At 43.2% G+C, this 12,901-nt stretch overlaps 1 protein-coding gene across 5 annotated transcripts in view; it reads right to left on the reverse strand.

The window, feature by feature from the left end:
- clmna (calmin a) overlaps positions 1 to 12,901 on the reverse strand; it is a 50,963-nt gene that overhangs the window by 8,645 nt on the left and 29,417 nt on the right. For 4 of the 5 annotated variants that reach the window (XM_071471247.1, XM_071471251.1, XM_071471250.1 and 1 more), the window contains 8 exons: positions 12,385 to 12,446; positions 8,470 to 8,565; positions 8,260 to 8,343; positions 8,085 to 8,177; positions 6,456 to 6,652; positions 5,104 to 5,297; positions 2,652 to 2,734; positions 310 to 2,547 (listed from right to left, as the gene is read on the reverse strand). In XM_071471247.1, coding sequence (XP_071327348.1) covers positions 310 to 2,547; positions 2,652 to 2,734; positions 5,104 to 5,297; positions 6,456 to 6,652; positions 8,085 to 8,177; positions 8,260 to 8,343; positions 8,470 to 8,565; positions 12,385 to 12,446 — 3,047 coding nt within the window. The remainder of the gene's footprint in view (positions 1 to 309; positions 2,548 to 2,651; positions 2,735 to 5,103; positions 5,298 to 6,455; positions 6,653 to 8,084; positions 8,178 to 8,259; positions 8,344 to 8,469; positions 8,566 to 12,384; positions 12,447 to 12,901) is intronic. The other variant, XM_071471249.1, reaches the window with a different exon arrangement.

Raw genomic sequence — 12,901 nt, forward strand, 5'->3', positions numbered from 1 at the left:
GATGGAAAATCAAGGGATTGCCAAAGGTAGTGAAATTCATCCAAATTTCATGGGAATCACTCCAAAGGTTATGAAGCTATTTCACTCAAACCCACAAATGATGCCTTCATAGTGGCAATAGAGGACAGGTTTTTAGCCAACCTCTTAACCTCTTAGGATAAAAATTTCATTCCCACCTGTTCAATATATTTTAGTCTGGAACTAACTGAATAGCCTATATTTCCATCCCTACAGCCATGCCACCAGTTTGGCCAATGAAAACTCACTGAAAAATGTGGAAATGTCACTGCTGAATGAACTCACGTTTACCTTGTCAGTCTCTTGTATGAAATCCATTCCGTCCCTGAAGTCTTCACCCAGCAGGTTCAGTGGTTGGTCATCTGGTAGACTCTCTGAAGCTGGCGCTGGCTGGAGAGCTGATACGCTCAAAACTGAAGGCCAACTCTGCATTTCGGTATCAGGTGGCTCTGTTAACATGGGCTCCTCTTTGTCTGGGTAGAACAGATCCATGGGCTCAATAGGGTCACCGACAAGATCCTCTGTGGGAGAACTTCTATCAAAGTCTGCATAAAAGAAGTCCGCGTTTCTGGGCACACTAGCTGGTTCATAATACGAAATCCCTATCTTACCATTTGGCTCCGAGTTGACTGGATCCAATGTGCTTTCTTGTGTGTTGGCTGTCTCACTGTCACCCAGTTTGTCCTGCTCAGTATTGACAGTTTGAGATTCATCATCTGTGGAAGTCTGAGCAGTCAAGTCCTTGTCAGTGTTATCTGTGTGAGAGCTGTTGTGAGGAAACTCTTTGGCTTCACTCATTTCCACATTATCTGTTGAGCATGGAACACACGTGTCTACATCTGAAGACTTCCTGACGTTGTGTTCATGTGTATCATCCAAATGCCCATTTTCTATGTCCGTTATTTGCTCTGAAGCTGTTGGTTTAACATCTTCTGATATTGGGCAGGAAGGAATGTCAGCAGGTTTTGTGTCATCATTGACATTGGAGTAACAAATCATTTCATTTGGCTTTTGAGGGCTGTTGACATTTGCTACAGTTCCATTGTATGCACTTTCCTCTGGCTGGTGTACCTCTTCATCCTCAGCATGAACTTGTCTTTCTGGATCACATGTTCCCTCTTCATTTGGCTCTTCTGGCTCACTGGAAATGGATATCAGAGGGATGCTTGGTGCTCCCTCTTGGTTGGTTGGATGTGTGTTTGCTAAAGCACCACCAGTCTCTGTGCTAATGCTTTCTTGAGGATCTGGGAAGTCTCTTAGAACTCCTTCACTTGCTTCATCTTGTGTTTCTACAATACCTTCATCCCTTTCCTTTACAATCCATGAGTCATCTCTTGGGTCCTCTTTTATCTCCTCTACAGGAGAACCTGTTTTCAGACATTGAGATTCCACTGCAGCCTCCTCAGAATTATTTCTCTTATTCAAACTTTCAGTTTGACCATTAATTTGTCCTTTGTGGTCCTGTGCATCCTCCAAGAAGTCCACAGTTTCCTTTAAACAGTCTGATTCTCTGTAAGTGCTCTCTGCAACACTTGTTTGCTTCACAAGTTCTTCAAAATGGTCAGGGAGTGGTAGATCAGTGTTGTTGTCGTTAGTTTCATCAGTTTCAAAGAGATTGTTCGCACCAGATTCGGCCAGGACTTCTGCATCAAAAGAAGGTTCTTCCTCTCTGGGTACTTGATCTTTTTTTTGAAGTAGACTTGTATCCATCTCTTTAGAGTCTACTTCTTTCGGGATTTCAGCATTGCTCTGATCCAGTATCTGCTTAACTGTCATGTCCTGGTTGTTCTTCTCAAGGTTTTCCTCTCTGTCTTTCAGTACTTCTGCTTGATTTTTCTCAGAATGCCCTTGGATTTTCTCCTGTGTTCTCTCCAGTGAGCCCAGTGAGTAAATCCCTTCATCGTTATATGACTCAGGTCCTCTATCCTCTATGGATGGGACAAATCCTTCATCAATAGTAGTAATCTCCACGGGAGTGGCACGGTACACATCCCAGGCTGTTCCACTGTCACACAAAGAACTGTCACTTTGGTTCTCACAGAACTTCTCTGGTGTTACTCCAAATTCGCTTTCCACCCAGGAGTCTGGTGAGCTGATTGCTGAGTCGCCAATTACTGAATCAGTGTTTGCACACCCAGGCACTGAAGAGTCAGTGGGTGAGTGAGTGTATGACAGTTGTGGAGAGTTAGAAGTTGAGTTGGATAGGGCCTCATTTGCAGGTTCCTTGAAGTCTTCAACCACATTGCTGGTGATGTCTTCCATGTGGGGGGAATCTGCAAGGAAGTCTTCAATGGACCACGAGCGAGCAGCAGCTGGCCTAAACGGGGGTGACGTGGCACTCCTGTCCTCGGACACAGAAGAAATTAAGATTTTGGGTGCGGGTTTGGCATTATCCCCCTGGAACATGTATGACCTCTCCTTCACTCTGCTTCGGTGAGCGCCATTCCTGATGTGGTCAGAGTCAATGTCACGGAAGTTGAGTCGGCCCATCGAGACGCTGCGTTCAATCAGCTGGTAGGGCTCCTCTGGCTGAGTTAGAAACAAATAAGTTTGCAGAAATCAGTGCTTGCATGTCTTGTGACAATTTGATATCAGACACAAATCATCCATGAACTGTAAGCAAGAACTCTTACCTCCTCTATGCCAGGGAAGTGCTCCAAGAACTGTGACACATACGTTATGATGGATTGTTCATCTGGTGGGTTGATAGTCACATCTGGGAAAATAAAGAACAATCATCATTTTACATAAAGTCTCCCAGATCAATGAAACTTTCTCCTAACAGTCATAACACCTGTTCAGACTTGCACTTTATTACGCAAATGTGCTGGCAGTTTGACATGTAGGTCTCACGTCTGAGTAAAACCAAGAGTCTCACTTCTATAAAAGTCATGACAACACTGGGGTTGAACCTGATTTATTTCTGTAAAACTTCCAACACTGCAAAAGTCCGATGTGAACTCTGCCACATTAACAGAAAGGGTACATCAGCACTGAGTTAATTACACAGAGAGAAATATCAAACGCATATCATGTTTTTCCTTTTGACGTTGTTGAGAAGTTGTCTCATGTCAGATGAGCTGATATAAAGCTGGGTTTTAATCTTTTCCCTCATAGTGAAGGACTATAGGAAAAAATCATCTGGAAACTACTTTTATCATCAGACACTCGCCCTTTAAAGACAGGTAGAGTGTCTGAACATTTACATATGAGCAGACAGTAATCAAATGAGTCAAGTAATTAAATTAGTCAAATGAGAAACCTAGTGTCTTGTAATTTTCTTACCTTTACTAGGGCACTACTGGACTGTACTGTAAATATGCATCAGAATTCTAGGCTATATGTAATCCTTAAAATAATATGAAATTAAAACAAATAATTTATGGGGTGGTTCTACAAGGCTACTGGTGGGAAGGAACATTTTTATTGTTTTTTGTACACCACATGGCAAATATTGGAGAAGAACTGTGGCTCTCTGCATAAAGGTCCTGCTAATACTTCATATGATTGAAGCCTGAAAAACTATTGGCAAGCAATGTTACAGAGAGGGCTGGAGTGTCACAGCATTGCTGCGACATGGTAAGCAAATACCACTAAGCTGATTTTTATTTTAAAGTTTAATTTAAAGACAGAAATTGTCATAATATAGTCAAAAAATAGTACTAAAGGGATTTGTATCTTTTTGCTCTGGATAGTAGAACTAAAACCACAGCATCTTCTGGCAGTTAGTGGCTTTACTGATTCAAGTAACCTGGGCTGTATGTTTCATCTCAAACACTGTTGAGATGAAACAAACTAGGTTGTACACATGAATTACCTGATTAAGCTAATTATCAAACCATGAGAAACCTGTTGCAGGGGTCAAGCTCACAGCTATGTTAAACAGGTTGCTGTGTCATGGAAAAACCTTTCACTTTTGGTTTTGACCCTCAAACAAGCACAGAAACATTATGGAAGTATATTTTGATGTCAGCAGTGGTAATCAGCTACTACAGATTTGTGAAAGCATAATCTGTTTGCTTTCACAAATCTGCATGTTTGAACAAGGAAACATTTGATCCTCTTTGGTGTTTATAGATAAAGGCGATATACTTGAACAAAACCACAAAGAAAATTAACTTTTCAATCTCTTATTCATCAAAATCATCAACAGATGTAATATTCTTATGTGGAAAAAGTGAGTACAATCTTGGCCTCAGAAGCTAGCATTGCCCCCTTTCACTGAAATAAGAATTCCCTCAGTTGCAAGATGGTTAAGGGTTTTCTTGGATATACCACGTTTCAAATCCCCAATCTGGACTTTGACTAGGCTCCATACTTGTCATTTATCTGCTGAAAGGTCAACATCCATTTCAACTTCAACTTTCAGACACATGGCCTCACACACCTCTTCAAGCACTCCTTGATATGATGCAGAATTCATAGCTGAATCTATGACTGAAAGCTGCCCCACCACAATGCTTTACAATTGGTATGAGATTCTGTCTTTGGTATGCAGCAAAGACAGAAAATGTCTAGTGTTACTGTGGCCAAACAACTCGATCTTTGATCCGTCTATCCAGAGTGCATTATTCCAAAAGGCCTTGTTTTTGCCTTTAGATTCTCTGACAAACTGAAGTTTTGCTCTAACGTTGTTTTGAAAGCAAAAACTTTTTTGTGGCATGTCAAATTTTGCAAAGTCATTCTGACTGCAGGCACATTCACTGCACATTCCCTTCAGTGATGAAATTTTGGGGTTGTTGGAGATTTCTTTTTGCATTAAACAAACTAATCTTTGCCTAAGTTTGCTGGGATGAGCAGTCCTGTAGAAATTGGCAGAAATCTACACCACTTGAGGATTTTCCTTATAGCGGAATGATTTATTTCAAATAATTTGGAGGTCTTTTTTAAATCCCTTGACAGATTCATACCTAATGTTTCAAGATTATATTACTGTTTGGTTTGTCCTTGGTTACCCTTTTATTAGAAAAATAATTTATTATTGTAAGAGAAATGCAGCACTAACTAGGTTAGTCATGGTATTGTAGTTTAATGTGGAAAGTAACCAGATAAGTATATATGTAAAAATAGTTATCTTCGTGTTACCCTCAGGCTCCAGGAGGCGTGGGATACCGAGGCTGAAGTGGGCTATCCTGAAGGCGTCTTCCAGATTCTCCCTGGCACTCCTCAGCAGGGCCTTCCTCATGTCTACCAGGCTGGGGTCAATGGACTTGATGACAGCCAGGAATGCCAGACCACTTGTCCAGCTCTTCCCAAAGTCCTGAACTGCTACACCATACCTGTGACAAGACATGCAGTATGTTCACAGACAGTAGGAAATTTAAAAAAGTTTATCGAGGTTTTATCCGTCCACCGGCTCACTGGGATGGTGAAGAGATGGTGAAGAGACCTCTGAGTGTTTAAACGCATGAGGACAGCTACAAAGTTGCTTGTCCTGTCCTGTGTGGTAACATTAAATTACTTGCCAATTGACATTCGGTTTATGTTCTAGTTTGCCAAGATATGTTGTTGGTTGGATGTTAGCTGTAGTCACAGGGAAGTTGTGAGTATCTCCGTCTGCAGCTGGTGTGCTGGCTCTGGGAAACAATCTCGACCTCTCCGCAAGTTAGCTTAGCAACGGCAACTGTAGCCAGTTTGCTGGCTTGTTTTTTTGCTTTGTATCATTTGTCTGTGCAGGTTTTTATAGCAACGAAGACACAAGTTTGTTAGCAGATTCAGATTCATTAAGGTGGATGCATAATTCAAAATCCTATACCAGGTAACGTTAACTTCCTTGTGTGCTTAACTAACTCTTACTAGTTTTCACTCTGTTGTGTTTATGGTGCTGTGTTTGTGTGCATGTTGTTTGTTTGATAACCCCTGTTGTTTCATGACATTTTATATTAAAAGGTTTCACTGCACCTTTAATATGAATGTGATGGAAAAATAAGTTCACCTCTGTGAAACACTGTGGAGTCTTAAAAGACTATATATAGGTCTATACCCACACTAACTGCAGCTAACGGACGATTTTTTTGAATTTATGATTCAGGAAACACTGAAATTGCTTGTGATATGCAAATGAAATTGCTCTGCAGAAAGGCATTGAGGTTGATAAGGCCACTGTAAGATCACAATGCTACATCAGATGGTTTTAATAGTTAATGAAATTATCATTTCTGAGCCAAGTGTGTTAATTGCACACAGCCGCTCTCTCCTTTTGGAGACACATTCATGGATCCTGGTCCCGTGTGACTGTGATAGCTATTTAGTTAAGTCAAAGAAAAGGAGCCTATGTTTTGAGTTTGCTTGGTAAGTGTGAGAAAGTGTCCGAAAGCGGATGTTTCAAGAGTCTTGTGCAAGTCGGCAGCGCTGCGTAATGAAGAGACGGAGCTGGGCTCCAGCAGAGTGGATATCAGGAGGCGGAGCAGTAGTGGGCTCTGGCAGACCATACTCACTTGCGCGTTCGCTTCTGTACCCACTGCAGCAGCTTCTTGATGGCTTTACTGTGTTCTCTCATGGCTGAGGACGCCGACTGTCTCTCGTCTGATGGTGTGCTGCAGTGGGATGCGTCAGAGTCAGAGCTGGTGGGGATGGACGACAGGCTGGAGCAGGAGGGGAACTGGCTTCGGATGTTCCCAGTCAGCTCCTTAATCTGGAGACAGACAGAAAGTTGGATCACAGGATAAAAAGTTATCAGCCCAGAAACAGAAAGCAGTGAGCGTGAGACCGACTTTATCTCTCAGAAACTACTGAAGGAACAAACAGAATCTGTTCTGTAAAAAGACGACAAACAAGTGGAAAGTGGAACAAATCAAAAACTGGATCTTGAGCTCATCTACTCTTACTTCCTTATTGAAAAATCTGGATTAGGCCTTGAGCCCCACCCACCACCGCTGTTTGCACTAGGTTGACAGGTGAAGCAGCACACATCAGTATGATTGACAGACTCAGTCACATGTTTGAGCCTCAGTCAGACTCAGGAGTTTTTGAGGAGTTTATTGCAACCAAAATTGGCGACAAGAAGACGTACCAGAACAACTAGCATAGCTAATTGGTTATGTTGTTTGTAACTTGTAACTGGCAGTGACTGACACAGTGTAAGTGGCCGTACAAATGCAAACTCCCGCACCCTATATTGACAAGGGAGCAGTGTGTATCAAGATGGTTGGTGTTAGTGGAAACAGCAAAATATCAACATGATCCTAACATGTTAAAATATCCAACTTTAACTTGTCAATTTGGTATTTAAGACATAAAGAGACAACAAACACCAGAAACTTTTTAGAAACTGGTTTACAACAGATGTTGGGTTTGACACATAAGGGCTTTTACTGGGGAGGGAGGGTTTAACAAAGTTTACATCTTACATCTGATCCCAGAACAGCTTTCTGTTGCCTGTTTGCATTCATCTTGTGATGGTGGCAGTAGGCTGTTGCATTAGCAAAAAAATGACACTTTGATTGATCATCTCTGATCGGTATGAGTCCTCTAACTAATCACCTTTAAGAACTCATTTTACAAGGAAAGCTTTCACAGACATATTTATTCATGATTATGGTCAACCAGGTGACTAAGCATTTTAATTCTGTTCTGCTTTTTATTTTTCACATTAATATCTTTTTGTCTGTGTTAATCAAGGCGTCGGGTTCTCTGAGGGAGATCTGCAGTAAGTTTGAGACGGTATATTGAGACAGGAAAATGCAGGATTCTGTAGTTGGTTCTTGGCTCATCACCATTCAGCCGAGCTGAGACCTGGCAGTGTTCTCAGCTTGAGACAGTGGAATGAGAGGACAGTGTGAACTGTGGGGATGGTTGTTTCGTCATGGTGTCTGTCCTACTCAGTGAACCACAGTGTGGATTACATAAACTACCCAGCAAGCTGCAGTTTGATGGGCTTTTATGAATGGAAAGTGCGCAGGCTGTGAAGCAGACACTTTACTCTCACACTTGACTCATTTTAAGTAAAATGAGAAACAGACGAAAGGAGGGAAGGTGGAAACTCAGAGCACAGACGGGAGGGGATGAAGGGTTTTACAATAACGGACAAAGCAGATCGAACAAAGCAGCAGAGGAAATGAGACTACCTGGAAGAAGAGGATGATGTTCCAGATGAGACCCAGGATGATGGAGGAGTTTCCGTCAGCAACGTCAGCTGCATCGATACTGACCAGCTTCACCTGAGGAGACACACATCCCACATGTTTGAACAGTGCAGCCACTCATCAAACAGCACAGCAGCTGATTGGCTGTGGTACTCACGTTCCTCTCTTCCAGGAAAGACAGGACCTTGGCGATGTTGTTGAGTCTGAAGATACGATGGGAGGACTTCTTGAACCCGTGAAGCTAGAAGACGATTTAGAATAAGAGAAACATAATTAAATGATATAAATGCCACTGCTATCAACAGTGTCATGAGAACTGCTGTTGTGATTGTATCCAGCACTAGAAGCAAAGCTTTAAGAGTCTGACCAGCTTGCAGCCAGAGAGCTCCTCCAGCAGGGCCATGAGGATCCGTCCATCCTGGATGTCCCGGAAGAGGTCCTGGACCACAATGGGTGGGTCGCACTAAGGATGAGGAGAAGGAAAGATGAAAGAAAGAGGAGAGAGGTGAGATTATAAAACAGCTCATAAAAATGGAAACCATAGCTGTGTCCCAATTCAGGGGTCATATCCTTCAGAGGATGCGGTCTACGAAGGTGTGGTCCTTTGTAGACTGTGAAGGCCGGACGGAAATAATACGGTCTGGTCTACAGAGAATTTTTTTACTAAAACTCTAGTTTTTGGGTACCTTGGTCTTAACAGTTGTACCGTTAGCTGTTGAACTGAGCTAAAACCAATACTTATATTTAACAGTGTGATCCTCAGGCTCTCTGTTGCTGTTGTTTGCTTTCATTACGGGTGTACAATGAATCTTGGGATAGGTTGGGCTACGAAAGATCCACCTGTTGGATCCTTCCAGGAACCTAGGGCCGCATTTCTCAGCAGCATTTGAAGCAGCCTTCGAAATGCGAGTCTAGTCGCGCTACTGTGACGCAATCGGTCTTCAAATGCAGCCACTGAAGGACGCGGCCCCTGAGCTGAGAAACAGCTCATGATGGGGACGTATTTTCAAGTCTTTGACCCTGTATACACAGTTGGGGGCAGTTCAGATGGGTGAGTGTGAATGAAGCTGAGAAACATCAGAGACAGACTGAACTCCAGCTGCATTAAAGCCACATGTTAGTAAACTGATCTCTGATCAGTCTGAATGATTTGTGTGGGTGAGAGAGCAGTGTGAATGAAAAGACTTTTCTCAAGCTCATAGCTTTGGTTGGAGGCTGTCAGCTGAACAGGAGAAGTTTTTCTTCCTCTGGTGTTTTTGACAGTAACCAAACCTTTACACATGTGTGTCTGTACATGGGACCACAGATATTACTGCAGTTCATGCTTATAAAAAAACCAGAGAAGATTTTAAATGAGTTTTCCTTCTGACGTCAGTCCAGGTTAACAGTCCTGTGGTTACTGGTAAGTTAGTGTTTTAATGATACAAGTCTTGGCTCAATTTGACTTGATACATGTAGCTTAGTTACCTCTGAGGAGAGAATACACACACTGAGCAGCTACTCTGTTAAAACTGCAGCAGAGGAGGAGGAGGAAGAAGAAGAAGAAGAAGAAGAAGAAGAAGAAGAAGAACTTCTGCTGCTGCTGGGATTCATTACTTTATACATGTGTTTTAAATAAAGGGGACTGGAGACACTGTTGCACCAGAGAGTTGCACAGAAAAGAGGCTGGATGACTACACACAGGGCATGCTGGTGTACTACTGTAGCTACCAGCTACCAGCTAACCTGGCATGCCAGGAACATGCTAGAGCTCATCACTGGACACGCTCCGATCATGGCATTGTAAGATGTCATCAAAAAATCTCCAGATATGATTCAGATTCTTGCAAGAACCTGTATAGGATATCTCTTGATTCTTGGGGTTTTGGCACAGTGTCAGTTACAATAGCTGTTTGCTTCTTTCAGTTTTTTCTGTACTGATACATTTACTGACAGCTGTGTGTCCAAGTGTCAGACTCTGACTGACACCCCGCCTCAATAGTGACTGACTACAGAGGATCATGACAGCTAATAAGCTACGATAGCTGTCTCTGTTCTCTTAGAGGTCAAAACCGTCAAGACGGCTCGATGTTGGTCAGTGGGATGAATTCACCGAAAGCAGACATTAAACATTCACCTGCATGAAACACTGTGGCTCCATTGAAATATCTGTTTAACTCCTGGTGCAGCTGGGCCTTAAAGAGGACAAGACTGTGACAAGGTAATACTGGACTCCAGTACACTCACTACACTATGCCATTTGAACTTGAATGAAGACTGCTATATAGAGAGGTTTACTATATAAAACAGGTCTCCATGCTCCATGCTGCTGTGAGCTCATCTGCCATCAAGATTCTCATCAGTCATCTGTACTGAGATGTCATCACTTCAACATTTTATCCTATTAAACACTTCAATTGTGTGATAGTCAGCAGTTTGTGTTTTGTGAGGTCACAATGACCTTGACCTTTCACCTTGGACAGCCAAATTCCAATCAGTTCATCCTTGAGTCCAAGTGACTGTTTGTGCCAGATATGTTTGAATTCCCCCCAGGAGTTCCTAATATATCACCTTCACAAGAACGAGAGGTCACAGTGGCCAGACTCTCGCTCAGTGGATATAGGCGGTGGGTATAAACCTGCCAATGGGCGTCTACTCCAGGCAGCGTTCACCTCCCTTTCTGCTCCCCCCCCCCCCCCCCCCCCGGACTATTTTGGATGACTGTGATTGGTTTAAAGAAATATAAACAAGCCAGAGTGTTTTTCTTCCCCTATAGCAGACTGATAATGCAGCTGGACCATTGTGCAGATTAATCTTTAAAAGTCAGCCGGTCGCCCACAGCGTGCACAGCCTGAGCCAACATTAGTCCTGTTATCACAACAAATCATCACTAACTCAGGCATTTGTGAGCTTGTCTGAACGGTGGCAGGAGGGTGACAGTGGGGGGGCGAGGGGAGGGGGTTGCAGCGACTGTAACTTTCCAAGATGACAGAAGACAAATGTGTGATTGTCTGTTATTGGGTCAGAGACTTGATGCAGGGCCAAACAGTGAGTAAGAGAAGAGGCTCATTGTGTGATGGGAAACAGAAGACTTGATCAGACTCAGCTCACCCTGACTCACCCCTGATCAGACTCAACTCACCCCTGATCAGACTCTACTCACCCCTGATCAGACTCTACTCACCCCGACTCACCCTTGATCATGTATGACTCATCCATCCACCCCAACCTCCTCCTGACGTGGACTTTGTCGCTCTATAAACTACATCACCGCACTTCTCCCTTTGTTCCTGTCTTCATTACTACAACCACTAGATGTCGCCTAGCAACAAAACCTAACTATGGGTCATAATAACCTGCTCCAAGATGACCTGTGGGCAATGAGTTTAAAAAGTCAGTTCAGAGTAATCCTGACTTGTCTACTAAATTTGGTGAAAGTCTTTGAGGTGCATGTTTTTTGGCAGTTGTGGCTGATGATGATGGTTAATAAGATGATGGTTAATGTGTAATGGCTAGTATTCACTAAGCCCCGCCCCCGGTCAAATTCAGACTAAATTGTTTAAAATAAACTTCTCTGATCTCAGAGACACTGTTTTTAAATGACCTCAGCATCTCATGAGCTGTAATTTACATTGTATTCATCAGCAAACATCTATGTTGATAATCAATAGTTAACCAATGTTGGCAAATATGTAGGACGTACAAATGAATGATCAGCTGCAGCTGGTGTCATTTTCACCTTGTGAGGTGTACAGGTGTGTAGTTGAGAACAAAAAGTCACATTTATATATTTGTCTATTTGTGTGTCCCCTTTGGGCCTCCATACGTCACTGCTTCCATTCACTGACAGGACTCTCACTGTTTACCACAGTGTTTCAGCCATTGTTTACAGATGGCAGCAGGGAGCTGGGGGGGGGGGGTGGACCTGTAACATCAGCACTGTTCTCTCAGATGAACTCTTTACAGTGTTTGAAACTTTAATGTTGCACACAGGCAGCTCCATAAACATGTATAATTTAGAGAGACTGCCTCCATCACGTCTCAGCTGCAGTGTAACACCCATACAGTGAGGAGGGGGAGGGGTGATCCCTGTTTCATGATACAGTTTGTGGTGAAGATGGAGCTACTCTGTGCTTTGGGGTGGAGAGGCCTATAAAAGAAACTGTCTTGCTCCACCCAGGTAGTGAGTGAAGGTAGTGACTCAGGAAGCAGCTCTGTAATAACTGAGTGTGGAAACCATGATTACTGCCCCTCCTGTCTGTGTGTTTTCTGTGGCCCCCGCTTCATGACGATCTCAACAAACCTTTTCTAAGTGTAAGTTCATCCATCGGGTGAAGGTCCTCTTCTGAACCACCTCTCTCTCAACTGCAACACAGAGACAGAAGAAGAAGAAAGACTGTGGTCAACGGGAAACTGATTAGAGTCTGAAGAAGCAAAAAGGCGTATCAGTGGGCACAGTTCTGGTGTTTTTAGCTGAAGTACAGTCTGTACAGCCTCACAGGTGTTTCCACTTACTCCTCTTCCTCGACAGTGTACCTAAATCCTCGTGGCTAAATTCACTCACATGGTGTGGCGTAAGGCAGGGGGGTGGAAGCAGTGTGGGTGGGGCTGTACAGCACAGTGCAGCATGCCTGCCTTGTTTTCTGCTCGTGTTTTTTTTCCACGCTGTTATAAAACAAGACTATAAACAGAGTTCAAGTGTCAGGGTTCAGTCAGGATCAGCTCCCTCTGAAGAAAAAAGAGGCGGTCAATTCTTGACCGGGAGAAAATGTCTTCAAGTGTTCAACATATGGGGAGAAAATATCCACCTGACGGTGCCA

Source organism: Trachinotus anak, unplaced genomic scaffold (assembly GCF_046630095.1).
Source record: "Trachinotus anak isolate AG129_WGS33_773 ecotype Australia unplaced genomic scaffold, CSIRO_AGI_Tana_v1 ptg000033l, whole genome shotgun sequence".
NCBI lineage: Eukaryota > Metazoa > Chordata > Actinopteri > Carangiformes > Carangidae > Trachinotus > Trachinotus anak.